Below are 19,726 nucleotides of genomic sequence, written 5' to 3' on the forward strand. Positions count from 1 at the left end.
TCCTAATTACAGGGAGAGGAATAATAGTTTTTATCCAATTGCTGCCAGTTTGAAGGCTAAGCTCCGCCCACTTGGTCTCCTAGCAACCCACTCAGCCCAGGGCACAGGCAGAGTTAGGCCTCACTTAGGCCTCTTCCACAGATTATCTAATTTGCACTGGATTATATGGCAGCGTAGACTCAAGGCCCTTCCACACAGCTATATAACCCATTTAGAATCTTATATTATCTGCTTTGAACTGGATTATCTTGACTCCACACTGCCAGATAATCCACTTCAGTGTGCATACTAAACATAAAGACAGCCATACAACAGACATTCAGTACCACCACTACCTCAACAATTCATACAACAAAAAGCTCCAGCTCCTCCAGAAAACGGCCAGGCTTTGAGACTGCAAGGCTATTCACTGCTATTCCACCTGGCCAACAAAGGATTCCCATAAGCCACAGCAACACATGGCCGGGCAAAGCTAGTATAATATACAATAATTTATAAATATATAATATATTGTATATACTTATAATACAGTAGAGTCTCAGTTATCCAACATTCTGGATGATCCAATGCATTTTTGTAGTCAATGTTTTCAATATATCGTGATATTTTGGTGCTAAATTCGTAAATACAGTAATTACTATATAGCATTACTGTGTAATGAACTACTTTTTCTGTCAAATTTGTTGTATAACATGATGTTTTGCTGCTTAATTTGTAAAATCATAACCTATTTTGATGTTTAATATGCTTTTTCTTAATCTCTCCTTATTATCCAACATATTCGCTTATCCAACATTATGCCGGTCCATTTATGTTGGATAAGTGAGACTCTACTGTATTGATAATAATATTATAATGCAATACAATATTATACCAATAATAATATACTATAATAATATTATTTATATCTATATATATAAAAGGGTAATGAAATTTCGGCCTAGGACAAAACAACAAAACTACACGTCCCAGAAACACTAAACTTGGCAGCACAACCCCTCATCCATGCCTCTACGTTCATACAACAAAAAGGAAAGAAAAATAAAGTCCTAATTAGAGGGAGAGGAATAATTGCTTTAATCCAATTGCTGCCAGTTAGAAGGCTAAGCTCCACCCACTTGGTCTCCTAGCAACCCATTCAGTCCAGGGGACAGGCAGAGTTAGGCCTCACTTAGGCCTCTTCCACACTGCTTATAAAATACAGATTATCTGCCTCTACGTTCATACAACAAAAAGAAAAGAAAAATAAAGTCCTAATTAGAGGGAGAGGAATAATTGCTTTAATCCAATTGCTGCCAGTTAGAAGGCTAAGCTCCACCCACTTGGTCTCCTAGCAACCCATTCAGTCCAGGGGACAGGCAAAGTTAGGCCTCACTTAGGCCTCTTCCACACTGCCTATAAAATACAGATTATGTGCCTCTACGTTCATACAACAAAAAGCTCCAGCTACTCCAGAAAACGGCCAGGCTTTGAGACTGCAAGGCTATTCAGTGCAATTCAATCTGGCCAAACAAGGATTCCCCTACTAAGGAAGGAGCCAGGCTTCACAGTGGCTCTTTGATTGAGGTGCTACTCCAGCTACTCCAGAAAACGGCCAGGCTTTGAGGCTGCAAGGCTATTCACTGCTATTCCACCTGGCCAACAAAGGATTCCCATAAGCCACAGCAACACGTGGCTGGGCAAAGCTAGTAAATATTATAAAAGTACTACAAATGATGGTGATGATAACGGTGATGATAAGGTTGTTTTGGCTTACTTTTTGCCCAGTGCCGAAAGCCCGTAAAGCACTCCGGTGGCGAAGGCGATGGCGTTGCCGATCAACGTCGTCAACGTCAAGCTCAGGATGACGGGGAAGATTGCCATCCTAAAGGGCGGGAAGAAAAGCTCGCGTCAATCTCAGGTAGAAAAAGGAGGTTGTGTTGCCACACTAAGCACTGCCTAGGTCTGACGTAAGAACGTGGTGCGCTTACCCACAATAAAAGGCCGCTTTCTGCCACGGACGGAGCCGATCCGCTCTGGCCGAGACCACGTTTGCGAATTCGACGAACTGGCAGCAAAACGGAGCCTCGCACAGGATGAGGACGAAGGCGTTCAACCTGGGCGGCGAGAAGCACAACTCAACAAATAGAAGAAGACCTGTCGTATTTTTCTGGGAGAGCCAACCACCAAGCTATGTCCTCCCAACTGAAGTCCTTCATTTCCGTAGGGTTGAAAGACTTCGGAAGCCAAATGATATTCATTGACACAAGGCTTTACTCACATCATCCAGACTCCGGCGGCAATGTTGAGCGGGTGGATGGTGACACACATCCAGAGGCCGGAAATGGCACAGGCTGGAAGAAATAATAACAACAACAACAACAAGAATGTTTCTTCTTCCATGCTGGCTTTGGGTCACTTGCATCAATAACATCATCAACAACAACAACGCTTTTTCTTCCATGCCGGCTTTCGGTCACCTGCATCATCATCGATGATGATGATGTTGGATTCTGGTTGTATGTGTATGAAATGTAAATCAAGTGTTTTCTGCTGTTGTGCAAGAGTGTGTGTTTCAGCAATGAAACAGTTAACAGCAGGTTAGTTTTGACTGACAGCCTGTTGTGACTGCTATGACCTATCAGGCATGATTCCTTGGAGGTTGAACTTCCTGCAGACTGAGGAATGTGCTTTCTTATCTCTGTGTGTGTTGAGCTGGTGCTTGCCGAGCGAAGAGGCTATAGAAGAATGCCAGCTCAGAGCGATGGCTTTTGCTGTGCTTTGCAAATATGTATTATCGATATTGAAATAAATATTTGGACTTCAGACTACGGATGTTTTTAAGTCTGACACTGAACAGAGGAATTGGTGTGGCAGACAATTGCAACCAATTCATCAGGGTGCTGGTGTGCAGATGACTGATGGAGATGATGATGATAATAATAATGTTTTTCTTCCATGCCAGCCTTTTTGTCACCTGCATCAATAATAATAATAATAATAATAATAATAATAATAATAATAATAATAAAGAAATTCAGCATATCTTGTTTGCTGTGTCATACTATGTCGTTGCGTCAATGATAATAATAATAATAATGTTTTTTCTTCCATGTTGGCTTTGTTATTTGCATCAGTAATAATATCACACAGTCCTAGACACTTGGGAAGTGTTCGACTTGTGATTTTGTGATATGAAATCCAGCATATCTATCTTGTTTGCTGTGTCATAATAAAATAATAATAATAATAATAATAATAATAATAATAATGTTTCTTCTTCCATGCCAGCTTTCGGTCACCTGCATCAATAACATCATCAACAACAACAACGTTTTTTCTTCCATGCTGGCTTTCGGTCACCTGCATTATGATGATGATGATGATGATGATGATGATACTACTACTACTACTATTACTACTAATAATGTTTTTCTTCCATGCTAGTCTTTTCGTCGCCTGTATCGATGATAATAATAATAATAATAATAATAATAATAATAATAATAATATTAATAATATATGTTTTTTCTTCCATGCTAGTCTTTTCATCGCCTGTATCGATGATGATAATAATAATAATAATAATAATAATAATAATAATAATAATAATAATAATATGTTTTTTCTTCCATGCTGGCTTTGTTATTTGCATCAATAATGTTGATGGTGATGATGATGCCAGCTTTTGGTTTCCTGCATCAATGATAATGATAATAATAATAGTTTCTTTTGTTTTAATGCTTTTAGTTGTGAGCCACTTTGGGTCTCCATATGGAGAGAAAAAGCAGGATATAAATAAACATAATAATAATAACAATTATAATAATAATTCTTCCATGCTGGCAATTGGTCGTCTGCATAATAATAATAATAATAATAATAATAATAATACTATACTGACATTCGGTCACCTGCATAATAATAATAATAATAATAATAATAATAATAATAATTCTATGCTGGCATTCAGTCACCTGCATTATTATTATTATTATTATTATTATTATTATTATTATTATTATTATTATTCCATGCTGGCATTCAGTCACCTGCATAATAATAATAATAATAATAATAATAATAATAATAATTCTTCCATGCTGGCATTCAGTTACCTGCATAACAATAATAATAATAATAATAATAATAATAATAATTATTATTATTATTATTATTCTTCCATGCTGGCATTCGGTCACCTGCATAATAATAATAATAATAATAATAATAATAATAATAATAATAATAATAATAATAATTCTTCCATGCTGGCATTCAGTCACCTTCATAATAATAATATTAATAATTCTTCCATGCTGGCATTCAGTCACCTGCATAATAATAATAATAATAATAATAATAATAATAATAATAATATTTCTTCCATGCTGGCATTCAGTCACCTGCATAATAATAATAATAATAATATTTCTTCCATGCTAGCATTCGGTCACCTGCATAATAATAATAATAATAATAATAATAATTATTATTATTATTCCATGCTGGCATTCAGTCAACTGCATAATAATAATAATAATAATAATAATTATTATTATTATTATTCTTCCATACTGGCATTCGGTCACCTGCATAATAATAATAATAATAATAATAATAATAATAATAATAATAATTCTTTCATGTTGCCATTCAATCACCTGCAGCATCATCATCATTATTATTATTATTATTATTATTATTATTATTATTATTATTATTATTATTATTATGGTTTTTTTCCCATGTTGGCTTTGTTATCTGCATTAATAATGATGATGGTGATTTTTCTTCCATACTGACTTTCGGTCACCGGCATCAATAATAATAATAATCATCATCATCATCATCATGAAAATAAATAGAAGAAAACCATTCAGCGCCTGAAGCGGACAACAACAACAACAACAACAACAAGTATTTTTAGAGGCAATGAAAAGAGCAACATGTCATTACAGGCTTATATGGTTGGCTTGTTGTGTGTTTCCTTTGTTGGTGTCATATCTATATATCTATATATCTATATCTATATCTATATATATATATATAGTGTGCATGTTTTTAACCTTCTTTATAGCATTATTGTCAACTCAGCAGCCGGATCAGCCCGTCCCTCGAGCCAATGATTCTGGGATTACGTTACGGGCAATGGATGCCTTGCTGAAACTTTAATGACTTTGGGGAGAAAAAGCCTCCGGCAAATGTTCGTCACGGCTACTACAAATCCCAAAGGGCTGGGCAGGATCAAGTTTCAAGTTTCAGCACCAGCCCTGAGTCTCTGCCTTTCTAAAATCACATGCTAAATGTCTTGTCTTCCATTTATTTTCATTACTATTATTATTATTATTGATGAGCCGGCGTTGTCCGTAGACACCTCCAAGGTCACGTGGCCATTGGCATGACGGCATGGGGCACCGTTACCTTCCCGCCAGAGCGGTACCTATTGATCTACTCACGTTTGCATGTTTCCGAACTGCTAGGTTGGCAGGAGCTGGAGCTAACAGCGGGAGCTCACCCCGCTCCTCGGATTCGAACTGCCGACCTTTCGGTTAGCAAGTTCGGCAGCTTAGCGGTTTAACCCGCTGCGCCACCGTGGCCACTATATATATATATATATATATATATATATATATATACCACAAGGATATATGATACAGGGATATATAGGGATATAGAGCTATAAAATACAGGGGTATAGATAGAGGTATATAGAGTATAGGAATATATGATACAGGGATATAGCATATAGGTATCTGTATGTATATATATATATATATATATATATATAGAGAGAGAGAGAGAGAGAGAGATTGAGAGAAAGTATAGAGATTATGTATAATAGGGATATATGATACAGGGATATAGATCTATATTATCAGATAAATGATTATAGGCATATACTTTATATATATGTATATTATAGGGATATATGATACAGGGATATAGTATCATAGGGAAATAAATATATATTATCAGATAAATGATTATAGGGATATACATTATATGTATGTATATTATAGGGATATAAGATACAGGGATATATTGTCATAGGGATATAGATATATATATTATCAGATAAATGATTATAGGGATATACATTATATATACTGTATATTATAGGGATATATTATCATAAGGATATAGATATATATTATCAGAAAAGTGATTATAGGGATATAGGGTTATATAGGGTTATATATGCACACACATATATGGGATATATGGGATATATGATATAGGGATACATAGGGATATAGAGATCAAGGGTTATAAGGATATACATTATAGGGATACACATATATATAAGGGAGAAAGAATAGGAATATATATGTGTGTGTGCATATTATAGGGATATATGATATAGGGTTATATAGGGTTATATATGCACACACATATATGGGATATATGGGATATATGATACAGGGATACATAGGGATATAGAGATCAAGGGTTATAAGGATATGCATTATAGGGATACATATATATATAAGGGAGAAAGAATAGGAATATATATGTGTGTGTATATTATAGGGATATATGACATAGGGATATAGGATTATATCACACACATATATGGGATATATGGGGTATAGATACATGGTTATAGGGATATACATTATAGGGATATATATATATATACACATATAGGGAGAGAGAATAGGAATATATATAAGTGTGTGTATATTATAGGGATATATGATATAGGGTTATATAGGGTTATATATGCACACACACATATGGGATATATGGGGTATAGAGATACATGGTTATAGGGATATACATTATAGGGATATATATATATATATACACATATAGGGAGAGAGAATAGGAATATATATAAGTGTGTGTATATTATAGGGATATATGATATAGGGTTATATAGGGTTATATATGCACACACACATATGGGATATATGGGGTATAGAGATACATGGTTATAGGGATATACATTATAGGGATATATATATATATATACACATATAGGGAGAGAGAATAGGAATATATATAAGTGTGTGTATATTATAGGGATATATGATATAGGGTTATATATGCACACACACATATGGGATATATGGGGTATAGAGATACATGGTTATAGGGATATACATTATAGGGATATATATATATATATACACACATATAGGGAGAGAGAATAGGAATATATATGTGTGTGTGTATATTATAGGGATATATGATATAGGGTTATATAGGGTTATATATGCACACACATATATGGCATATATGGGATATATGATACAGGGATACATAGGGATATAGAGATCAAGGGTTATAAGGATATACAGTATAGGGATACATAGGGGTATAGGCTATCTATAGGGTCTGATGGTATTTGGGGTGGGGGGAGCCCAACTCACAGATGCCTCCAAGGACCCCAGCCATCCTGCAGAGCCACTTGTACCACCAGGTCATGCCATCTTCCTGGGGGGCTTCCTGGGGGGCCCCAGGGCTTGCATCCCCTCCAGGCTGCTGCTGCTCCTCTTGGGGGACCATCTTTGCTTTTTGCACCCAAGGCGCTAGTCCTCAATGCATGCCCAAGCCTCCTTGCAAGGCAGCCAGGGCCCAGCTGCTTCTCTCTCCTGGTGTGCCTTGCAATGGAAAGAGAGGAGAGCCCCGCCCCCTTTGGAGCCAGTCCTCCCCCCCTCTTTTTTTTTTGCATTGCATTATGGGATGTCCACCTGTTTGGTCAAGGGAGGGGGGCAAGGGTCTCTTTCTTGCACCTTTGGACTGGAAGCAGGGCTGCTATTCATAGAGTGACCAGCAGATGCCGCTGTGGCCATAGAAAACAATAGCCAGGATACAGCTATATAGCAAAGGCTTTTCAGAGCCAAAGATGCAATCTTTTCTACATTGCAGAATTAATGCAGTTTGATCCCATTATATATATAGTGCAAGTGGGGCAAAACTGCATTCCTTCCACAGTGTAGATGCACCCCTTGGATGCTTTATATATATATATAAAGCTCAGCCCTATGAGATCCCAGGAATTGTTGTTTGGGGAGACTTTTAAGAGGCATATTATTATTATTATTATTATTATTATTATTATTATTATTATTATTATTATTATTATTATTATTATTATTATTATTACTATTATTATTATTAGATTAATCCACGGAGGAATTGTTGTTTGGGGAGACTTTTAAGATGCTTATTATTATTATTATTATTAGATTAATCCAGGGAGGAATTTGGGGAGACTTTTAAGATGCATATTATTATTATTATTATTATTATTATTATTATTATTATTATTATTATTATTATTAGATTAATCCAGGGAGGAATTTGGGGAGACTTTTAAGATGCATATTATTATTATTATTATTATTAGATTAATCCAGGGAGGAATTTGGGGAGACTTTTAAGATGAACATTATTATTATTATTATTATTATTATTATTATTATTATTATTATTATATTAATCCAGGGAGGAACTGGTGTTTGGGGAGACTGTTAAGATGCTAATTATTATTTTTCTTCTTCTTCTTCTTCTTCTTCTTCTTATTATTATTATTATTATTATTATAATATTAATCCAGGGAGGAATTTGGGGAGACTTTTAAGATGCACATTATTATTTTTATTATTATTATATTGATCCGGGGAGGAATTTGGGGAGATTTTTAAGATGCACAGTATTATTTTTATTATTATTATATTAATCCAGGGAGGAACTGGTGTTTGGGGAGACATTTAAGATGCATATTATTATTATTATTATTATTATTATTATTATTATTATTATTATATTAATCCAGGGTGAGCAAGGTGAGCCCCAGCTTCTGCCAACCTAGCAGTTCGAAAACATGCAAAAAATGTGAGTATATCAATAGGTACTGCTCTGGCAGGAAGATAACGGCGTGCCATTACCCAAGCTGGTAATAATAATAATAATAATATGATATTAATATTAATAATAGTATTATTATTATTATTATTAATAATAATAATATCTACATTGTAGAATAAATGCATTTTGACTCTATTTACCTGCCAGGGCTCAATGCTATGGAAGTAATATTTTATTTTATTTTTCGAAAAAGAAGTGCTGCTTGACTAGAGATGAATCTATGTAGTCAGTGGACCAAACCCGTTGTCTGGCCAACAATGTTCAGCTGAATGGAGCCCGAGCGAAGCCAAAAAAGATGAAATTAACCAGAGCCGTGGCTTATAGTCTCCGAGGGAGAAAGAAAGGCAGTGCTCAGGAATGCTCTCTCTCTCTCTCTCTCTCTCTCTCTCTCTCTATATATATATATATATATATATATAATGTCCAATATTTTGCCGACTAAGTGCCTTGAAAACTACAACTCCCAGGATGCCTAAACCTAGCCGTTTACCTAGGTGTAAGTGCCTTGAAAACTACAACTCCCAGGATGCCTAAACTTAATCATTTATCTAGGTGTTAGTGCCTTGGAAACTACAACTCCCAGGATGCCTAAACCTAATAATTTATCTAGGTTCTAGTGCCTTGGAAACTACAACTCCCAGGATGCCTAAACCTAGCCGTTTATCTAGGTGTAAGTGCCTTGGAAACTACAACTCCCAGGATGCCTAAACCTAGCCGTTTATCTAGGTGTAAGTGCCTTGGAAACTACAACTCCCAGGATGCCTAAACCTAGCCGTTTATCTAGGTGTAAGTGCCTTGGAAACTACAACTCCCAGGATGCCTAAACCTAGCCGTTTATCTAGGTGTAAGTGCCTTGGAAACTACAACTCCCAGGATGCCTAAACCTAGCCGTTTATCTAGGTGTAAGTGCCTTGGAAACTACAACTCCCAGGATGCCTAAACCTAGCCGTTTATCTAGGTGTAAGTGCCTTGAAAACTACAACTTCCAGGATTGCTAAACCTAACCATTCATCCTCCAGGTGATAGTGCCTTGAAAACTACAACTCCCAGGATGCCTAAATCTAACCATTTACCTTCCAGGTGTTAGTGCCTTGAAAACTACAACTCCCAGGATTTATATATATATATATATATATATATATATATAAAAGGGTAATGAAATTTCGGCCTAGGACAAAACAACAAAACTACACACCCCAGAAACACTAAACTTGGCAGCACAACCCCTCATCCATGCCTCTACGTTCATACAACAAAAAGAAAAGAAAAATAAAGTCCTAATTAGAGGGAGAGGAATAATTGTTTTTATCCAATTGCTGCCAGTTAGAAGGCTAAGCTGCGCCCACTTGGTCTCCTAGCAACCCACTCAGCCCAGGGGACAGGCAGAGTTAGGCCTCACTTAGGCCTCTTCCACACTGCCTATAAAATACAGATTATCAGATTTTAACTGGATTATATGGCAGTGCAGACTCAAGGCCCTTCCACACAGCTATATAACCCGTTTATAACCTTATATTATCTGCTTTGAACTGGATTATCTTGACTCCACACTTCAGTGTGCATTTTATACAGCTGTGTAGAAGGGGCCTCATATAATCCAGTTCTAAGCAGATAATATAAGATTATAAATATAATATGTAATAATTACTGTGATATAATAATACAGAACAATATAATCTCTAAAATCAGGACAGTAAATAAAGAGCAACACTCTGAAAGCATAAGCCATAGCAACGCGTGGCCGGGCAAAGCTAATATATATATATATATATATATATATATAAAAAAATAAATATTGGGATTTGAACTTCATCCTCCAAGTGTTAGTGCCTTGCCATACTACAACCCCCGGGATCGACCGGCACGACTGTTACCTTCCCGCCAGAGCGGTACCTATTGATCTACTCACCTTGGCATGTTTTCGAACTGCTAGGTTGGCAGAAGCTGGGGCTAACCGTGGGAGCTCACCCCGTTCCCCGGATTTGAACCGCAATTTCAGCAGCTCGGCGGTGTAACCCGCTGCGCTACTAAGGGCTCCGCCGGAAGGCAATGGAACTTGTGAAACGACAACTCCCGGGATCGCATAGATCCGAGCCATAGCGGTTCAAGAAGGCAAAATACCTTGGGAAACTACAACTCCCAGGATCCCATATCCTTGGCAGTTCTAATTCATTCCCAAGTGCAGATTCCCTCAGACGTATGAGAAAGGCAGAATGCATAAAGAAAGAGAAAGATGTCAAGCGCATAATTGCATCTGGCACGGATCTATAAAGCCCCCCGTTCCAAGAACAACAAGGGGAATGTTAAGCAAACGGCTGGAACAGAGACCCCCGCCGTCCCCTCTTTTCCTGCGGCAGGTCCATGACATTCGTTTCTGCCGTCTGTATTTATGATATGTCTGAAAAAGTCGGAACTTTATCGCCTCTCGAGAAGAAAACCGAGGCGGGAAAAACGGGATCCTGATATCGGAGCAAGGCCTAAGAAAAGCAGTCCGGAAGAGGAGCTGGGGTGCACCTATGGATCCGTGATAGGGAATCCTGGGAGTTATAGTTTGGGGTTTGGTAAGGAATCCTGGGAGTTATAGTTTGGGGTGCATCTCCAGACTGGAATGAATGCAGTTGGACACCTATGGCTCCATAGTAAGGAATCCTGGGAGTTATAGTTTGGGGTTTGGTAAGGAATCCTGGGAGTTATAGTTTGGGGTGCATCTCCAGACTGGAACGAATGTAGTTGGACAGCTATGGTTCCATAATAGGGAATCCTGGGAGTTATAGTTTGGGGTGCATCTCCAGACTAGAATGAATGCAGTTGGACACCTATGGCTCCATAATAGGGAACCCTGGGAGTTATAGTTTGGGGTTTGGTAAGGAATCCTGGGAGTTATAGTTTGGGGTGCATCTCCAGACTGGAACGAATGTAGTTGGACAGCTATGGTTCCATAATAGGGAATCCTGGGAGTTATAGTTTGGGGTGCATCTCCAGACTAGAATGAATGCAGTTGGACACCTATGGCTCCATAATAGGGAACCCTGGGAGTTATAGTTTGGGGTTTGGTAAGGAATCCTGGGAGTTATAGTTTGGGGTGCATCTCCAGACTGGAACGAATGTAGTTGGACAGCTATGGTTCCATAATAGGGAATCCTGGGAGTTATAGTTTGGGGTGCATCTCCAGACTAGAATGAATGCAGTTGGACACCTATGGCTCCATGATAGGGAACCCTGGGAGTTATAGTTTGGGGTATGGTAGGGAATCCTGGGAGTTATAGTTTGGGGTATGGTAGGGAATCCTGGGAGTTATAGTTTGGGGTATGGTAGGGAATCCTGGGAGTTATAGTTTGGGGTGCATCTCCAGAGTGGAGTAAATGTAGTTGGACACTTATGGCTCCATGATAGGGAATCCTGGGAGATATAGTTTGGGGTATGGTAGGGAACCCTGGGAGTTATAGTTTGTGGTATGGTAGGGAATCCTGGGAGTTATAGTTTGGGGTACATCTCCAGAGTGGAATGAATGCAGTTGGACACCTATGGCTCCATGATAGGGAATCCTGGGAGTTATAGTTTGGGGTGCATCTCCAGAGTGGAGTAAATGCAATTGGACACCTATGGCTCCATGATAGGGAATCCTGGGAGATATAGTTTGGGGTGCATCTCCAGAGTGGAATGAATGCAGTTGGACACCTATGGCTCCATGATAGGGAATCCTGGGAGTTATAGTTTGGGGTGCATCTCCAGAGTGGAATGAATGCAGTTGGACACCTATGGCTCCATGATAGGGAATCCTGGGAGTTATAGTTTGGGGTGCATCTCCAGAGTGGAGTAAATGCAATTGGACACCTATGGCTCCATGATAGGGAATCCTGGGAGTTATAGTTTGGGGTGCATCTCCAGAGTGGAATGAATGCAGTTGGACACCTATGGCTCCATGATAGGGAATCCTGGGAGTTATAGTTTGGGGTGCATCTCCAGAGTGGAATGAATGCAGTTGGACACCTATGGCTCCATGATAGGGAATCCTGGGAGATATAGTTTGGGGTGCATCTCCAGAGTGGAGTAAATGCAATTGGACACCTATGGCTCCATAATAGGGAATCCTGGGAGTTATAGATGAGTGTGTTTAGAAAAGGTAATGAAACTGCCGGGACAGAGAACATCAGCGTTTTCGTTGGCCGCGGAATTGATCTTGGCCGCCGCTGCAGAGACAAGCATTTCTGGCATTCTTGGGAGATGAAGCACCGAAATGTCCAGCTGCTTCAAGGTCTTGTGGTCCTTTCAAGCACATGGGAAGATGACCACATCGGGACCATCTGCGCATACAAGAGCATGCGCTTCAGCACTCGTGTGGCCTGATACCACTTGGGCCGGTGCTACAAGTTCAAGGGAGGACAAATGGCAATATATGGGTTCAACATGGTCAGAATCTGAGCTCTGGCAAATTGGTTTGGGTGTTCTTGAGGGTTGTTTTGTTCTATTTGGTCGAATGGAAACATAGTTCTCTCCTCGCCTAAAATGGCAATGCCAACTATTTACTACTTTCCTGTAAACATTTTCCCAAACGATTTCCAAAATGTTTGGCTGACACTGATACATTCTTGCAGGAGTGGAGTTGAGGGATATAATGTATATATAATACAGTCGGCCCTCCACGTTTGTGGGTTCGTCTTTTGTAGATTGGATTATCTCAAATTCAGTCATCTCCATCCCCATCTCCTTCCCCATCTCCATTCCCATCCCCCTCCATCTCCATCATCTCCATCTCCATAACTATCTCCATCCCCATTCCCACCACATCTCCATCTCCATCCTTTTCTCTCTTTCTCTCCATCCCCATCTTCATCCCCAACCCCCTAAATCTCCATCATCTCCATCTCCATCCCTATCTCCATCCCTATCTCCATCCCCATCCTCATCTCCATCTCCATAACTATCTCCATCCCCATTCCCACCCCATCTCCATCCTTTTCTCTGTCTTTCTCTCCATCCCTATCTCCATCTTCATCCCCATCCATCCCCATTTCCATCCCTATCTCCATCCCCAACCCGCTAAATCTCCATCATCTCCATCTCCATCTCCTTCTCCATCTCCATCCCCACCCCCTAAATATCCATCATCTCCATCTCCATCCCTATCTCCATCCCCATCCTCATCTCCATCTCCATAACTATCTCCATCCCCATCCCCATCTCCATCCTTATCTCCATCCCCATCCCCATCTCCATCCTTATCTCTGCCTTTCTCTCCATCTCCTTCTCCATCCCCATCCCCATCTCCATCCCCATCTCCATCCCCATCTCCATCTCCATTGTTATTTCTGTCTTTATCTCCATCCTCATCCCCATCTCCATCTCCATCCTTATCTCCATCCCCATCTCCATCCCCATCTCCATCTCCATTGTTATCTCTGTCTTTATCTCCTTCTCCATCCCCATCCCCATCCCCATCTCCATCCTTATCTCTGCCTTTCTCTCCATCTCCTTCTCCATCCCCATCCCCATCTCCATCTCCATCCCCATCTCCATCTCCATTGTTATCTCTGTCTTTATCTCCATCCTCATCCCCATCTCCATCTCCATCCTTATCTCCATCCCCATCTCCATCCCCATCTCCATCTCCATTGTTATCTCTGTCTTTATCTCCTTCTCCATCCCCATCCCCATCTCCATCTCCATCCTTATCTCCATCCCCATCTCCATCCCCATCTCCATCTCCATTGTTATCTCTGTCTTTATCTCCTTCTCCATCCCCATCCCCATCCCCATCTCCATCCTTATCTCTGCCTTTCTCTCCATCTCCTTCTCCATCCCCATCCCCATCTCCATCTCCATCCCCATCTCCATCTCCATTGTTATCTCTGTCTTTATCTCCATCCTCATCCCCATCTCCATCTCCATCCTTATCTCTGCCTTTCTCTCCATCTCCTTCTCCATCCCCATCCCCATCTCCATATTCATCTCCATCTCCATCCCTATCTCCATCCCCATCCTCATCTCCATCTCCATAACTATCTCCATCCCCATCCCCATCCCCATCTCCATCCTTATCTCCATCCCCATCTCCACCCCCATCTCCATCTCCATTGTTATCTCTGTCTTTATCTCCTTCTCCATCCCCATCCCCATCCCCATCCCCATCTCCATCCTTATCTCTGCCTTTCTCTCCATCTCCTTCTCCATCCCCATCCCCATCTCCATCTCCATCCCCATCTCCATCTCCATTGTTATTTCTGTCTTTATCTCCATCCTCATCCCCATCTCCATCTCCATCCTTATCTCTGCCTTTCTCTCCATCTCCTTCTCCATCCTCCCCCATCTCCATATTCATCTCCATCTTCATTTCTATCTCCATCCCCACCCACCTCTCTCTCCATCCACATCTATGTCTTTCTCTCCATCTCCATGTCCTTCTCCATCCCCATCTCCATTTCCATCCCCATTCCTATCCCCATCCCCACCTTTATCTCCATCACCATCTCTATCTCCATCCTTATCTCCGTCTTTCCAATTCCATCTCCATCCTTATCTCTTTCTCTTTATCTCCATCTCTATCTCCATCTCCATCTGTATGTCTTTGGAGACAGATAGAGATGGGGATGGGATGGTCCTCTCTCTCCACCTCCATCTCCATTCTGTCTCCATCCCTCTCCCTCTCCATGTCCATCCCTATCCCTGTATCTCCATATCTCCATCCTCATCCCCATTCCCATCTCTATCTCCATCCTTATCTCTGCCTTTCTCTCCATCTCCTTCTCCATCCCCATCTCCATCTCCATCTCCATCTTCATTCCTATCTCCATCCCCACCCCACCCACATCTCTCTCTCCATCCACATCTCTGTCTTTATCTCCATCTTCATCTCCATCCCTATCTCCATATCCATATCCATATCCATCTCCCTCCCTATCTCCATTGCCATCTCTATCTCCATCCTTATCTCTGTCTTTCCAATTCCATCTCCATCCTTATCTCTTTCTCTTTCTCTCCAACTCTATCTCCATCTCCATCCTTATCTCCATCCCATCTCTATCTTTGGAGACAGATAGAGATGGGGATGGGATGGTCCTCTCTCCACCTCCACCTCCATTCTGTCTCCATCCCTCTCCCTCTCCATGTCCATCCCTGTATCTCCATATCTCCATCTTTCATGTCCTATCTATCCCTCTCTTCTCGTTGCGTTATCTGCTGGATTAAAGCTTTGCCAAATGCAGAATGTGATCTTTCTTGCGCCTCTTTCCAAAGTCTGAAAAACTCTTTCCTTTCCTTGACGAATGGCTGCTTTGTGCAGCCCGGATTTAAGTAATATCGCAGCCCAGGCAGTCTATGAAGTAGACGGGGGAACTATAAAGCCTCTTTAAAAAGGGCAATAAAAGTGTTGGGTTTCATCTCACCTTACCGAGAGAGGAGAATAACAGAGAGGCCGGAAATTTCAGTAGCAGGCCCGGGACAAGGTCGCTGGTCCCAGACAGCACCTTAGACAATAACAGCGCCTCTGATGAAAACAGCCAGAGATTCTGGCAAGGGACCAGGACCATTTTCGCAGGCCAAGAAAACCGCTCAGCGGCGGCCCTGAAAACTGAGAAGCGGCTGTTTTGTCTACATTCCCTGTCAATGTTTAAAAAGGATTCCTTGGCCTGCGTTGTTCGGCAGAGGCACCTGACTAGGGGTAGATCCACATTGTTAAATTAGTACAGTTTGGCTCAGTGCTTGGAGTCCTGGGCGTTGTAGCTTGAGAAGATCCTTAGTTTTTCTTCCCAATTGCAATGTGTTGAGTTCTTCTTCTTCTAAGATGTAGGAGTGCATCTGTACTGTAGAATAATAATAATTCGAGGGTTGAATGAAAAGTAATGCCTCCACCTTCATAACTCCTGGTCGGCAGCAGGAACTGGCTTGTTCAGTAGACTCTCCTCTACAGTTCCATTTGGCGGGATGCCTTAGCATTGAACGGTTGTGTTGTTAAAGTGCGAAGTATGGAACCCTGCACAGATGGGAAAGCCTTAGCATTAAACGGTTGTGTTGTTAAAGTGCGAAGTATGGAGCCCTGCGCAGATGGGGAAGCCTTAGCATTAAACGGTTGTGTTGTTAAAGTGCAAAGTTTCGGACCCTGCGCAGATGGGAAAGCTTTAGCATTGAACGGTTGTGTTGTTAAAGTGCGAAGTATGGAACCTTGCGCAGATGGGGAAGCCTTAGCATTGAACGGTTGTGTTGTTAAAGTGCAAAGTTTGGGACCTTGCGCAGATGGGAAAGCCTTAGCATTGAACGGTTGTGTTGTTAAAGAGCGAAGTATGGAACCCTGCGCAGACGGGGAAGCCATAGCATTGAACGGCTGTGTTGTTAAAGTGCGAAGTATGGAACCCTGCGCAAATGGGAAAGCCTTAGCATTGAACGGTTGTGTTGTTAAAGTGCGAAGTATGGAACCTTGCGCAGATGGGGAAGCCTTAGCATTGAACGGTTGTGTTGTTAAAGAGCGAAGTATGGAACCCTGCGCAGATGGGGAAGCCTTAGCATTGAACGGTTGTGTTGTTAAAGAGCGAAGTATGGAACCCTGCGCAGATGGGAAAGCCTTAGCATTGAACGGTTGTGTTGTTAAAGTGCGAAGTATGGAACCCTGCACAGACGGGGAAGCCTTAGCATTGAACGGTTGTATTGTGAAAGTGCGAAGTATGGAACCCTGCACAGACGGGGAAGCCTTAGCATTGAACGGTTGTGTTGTTAAAGTGCGAAGTATGGAACCCTGCACAGACGGGGAAGCCTTAGCATTGAACGGTTGTGTTGTTAAAGTGCGAAGTATGGAACCCTGCACAGATGGGAAAGCCTTAGCATTGAACGGTTGTGTTGTTAAAGTGCGAAGTATGGAACCCTGCGCAGATGGGAAAGCCTTAGCATTGAACGGTTGTGTTGTTAAAGTGCGAAGTTTGGGACCTTGCGCAGATGGGAAAGCCTTAGCATTGAACGGTTGTGTTGTTAAAGAGCGAAGTATGGAACCCTGCGCAGACGGGAAAGCCTTAGCACTGAACGGTTGTGTTGTTAAAGTGCGAAGTATGGAACCTTGCGCAGATGGGAAAGCCTTAGCATTGAACGGTTGTGTTGTTAAAGTGCGAAGTATGGGACCCTGCGCAGACGGGAAAGCCTTAGCATTGAACGGTTGTGTTGTTAAAGTGCGAAGTATGGAACCTTGCGCAGATGGGAAAGCCTTAGCATTGAACGGTTGTGTTGTTAAAGTGCGAAGTATGGGACCCTGCGCAGACGGGAAAGCCTTAGCATTGAACGGTTGTGTTGTTAAAGTGCAAAGTATGGAACCCTGCGCAGATGGAAAAGCAAACGGCAGAGTTTGGTGGGGAAGGAGTTGTCAAGCTCATTCATCGCTATGATAAGTGCCTAGATTTGAATGGTGACTATGTTGAGAAGTGATATTTGGGTGTGGCTTTCAACTGCATATGGTAAATGTTTTCTCCTATACTTTGTTCATTCTTAATTCCAAAACGTAATCTACTTTCTGGATAGCCCTTGTATTAAAATATTCCCATCCAGACCCAAGTAAGGAAGGTGGAGGCCTTACTTTCCATTCAACCCTCGTAATGTTATGGTTGGGGGTTACTGCAACACGAGGAACTGTATTAAGGGGTCTCGGCATTAGGAAGGTTAAGAACCACTGCTCTATGCGGAGGAGTTGCACGATGTCCTGTCTAGTCCCTTGTAGCGAGTGCGAATCTCTTTCCGGTCCGTCGGCTTCCCAGGATCCCCTTGGTGTTGAGGAGAGGGTTTCTGCATATCACCTGTCTATCACACGCCTTCTCCCCAGATATGAACTTTTGGCAGCCTCCCTTTTTTGTGTGTGTGTTATGTAAGAACAGGCTCTTGTCGGCCTCCCGCTTCTGTTTACTCAGCTGTGACCTTCCTTGGTAGCCCTCCTTCCATTTTCTTGGAGTGCTTTCTCAATAAACAAAGAAGATGGGAGCGCAATTAAAAAAGGAGCCCAAGCTGCCACTCAAAATTCTTCCGTAATAGGCTTGGGCTGGGCACGCGTGGTATATTTTTAATATTTTTTAATTGAAGTTTTACCTTATAAGATAGAGTAAATTAACACCAAAAGAGTGAGAACATTTGATTGTATAGAAAGTAGGAAAACGGCGATTAAAAAAGGATCAAAAAGGGAGAGCGAGAGAAAAAAACCAAAACCAAAAACAAAGCTAAAGTGTCCATCTATATATATAAAAGAGTGATGGCATCAGGGCAGCGGACAAAACAACAAAACTACAGCCCCCCCAACCTCAAAATTTGACAACACAACCCATCATTCACGGCTCTAGGTTGATACAACAAAAAGAAAAGAAAAATAAAGTCCTAATTAGAGGGAGAGGAATAATTGTATTTATCCAATTGCTGCCAGTTAGAAGGCTAAGCTCCGCCCACTTGGTCTCCTAGCAAACCTACTCAGCCCAGGGGACAGGCAGAGTTAGGCCTGACTTAGGCCTCTTCCACAGATTATCTAATTTGCACTGGATTATATGGCAGTGTAGACTCAAGGCCCTTCCACACAGCTATATAACCCATTTAGAATCTTATATTATCTGCTTTGAACTGGATTATCTTGACTCCACACTGCCATATAATCCACTTCAGTGGGCATACTAAACATAAAGACAACCTTACAACAGACATTCAATACCACCACTATCTCAACAATTTCTCACCAACACCACCAGACAACGCCACAGCAACGCGTGGCTGGGCACAGCTAGTGTATGTGTATGTATGTATGTATATATATATATATATATATATATATATATATATATATATACATACACACACACACACACACACACACACACACACACATATATATATATATATATATATATATATATATACA

At 40.9% G+C, this 19,726-nt stretch overlaps 1 protein-coding gene across 2 annotated transcripts in view; it reads right to left on the bottom strand.

Annotated features, from left to right (window-relative positions):
* The window catches only part of cacfd1 (calcium channel flower domain containing 1), a 14,032-nt gene extending 6,426 nt beyond the window's left edge, over window positions 1-7,606 (bottom strand). For both annotated transcript variants that reach the window (XM_062959638.1, XM_062959639.1), the window contains exons 1-4: window positions 7,359-7,606; window positions 2,261-2,333; window positions 1,971-2,096; window positions 1,757-1,864 (exon numbers count right to left, since the gene is read on the bottom strand). In XM_062959638.1, the coding sequence (XP_062815708.1) occupies window positions 1,757-1,864; window positions 1,971-2,096; window positions 2,261-2,333; window positions 7,359-7,494 (443 nt within the window). In that variant the 5' untranslated portion in view covers window positions 7,495-7,606. The remainder of the gene's footprint in view (window positions 1-1,756; window positions 1,865-1,970; window positions 2,097-2,260; window positions 2,334-7,358) is intronic.
* Between the last annotated feature and the right edge of the window lie 12,120 nt (window positions 7,607-19,726).

Source organism: Anolis carolinensis, unplaced genomic scaffold, assembly GCF_035594765.1.
Source record: "Anolis carolinensis isolate JA03-04 unplaced genomic scaffold, rAnoCar3.1.pri scaffold_7, whole genome shotgun sequence".
NCBI lineage: Eukaryota > Metazoa > Chordata > Lepidosauria > Squamata > Dactyloidae > Anolis > Anolis carolinensis.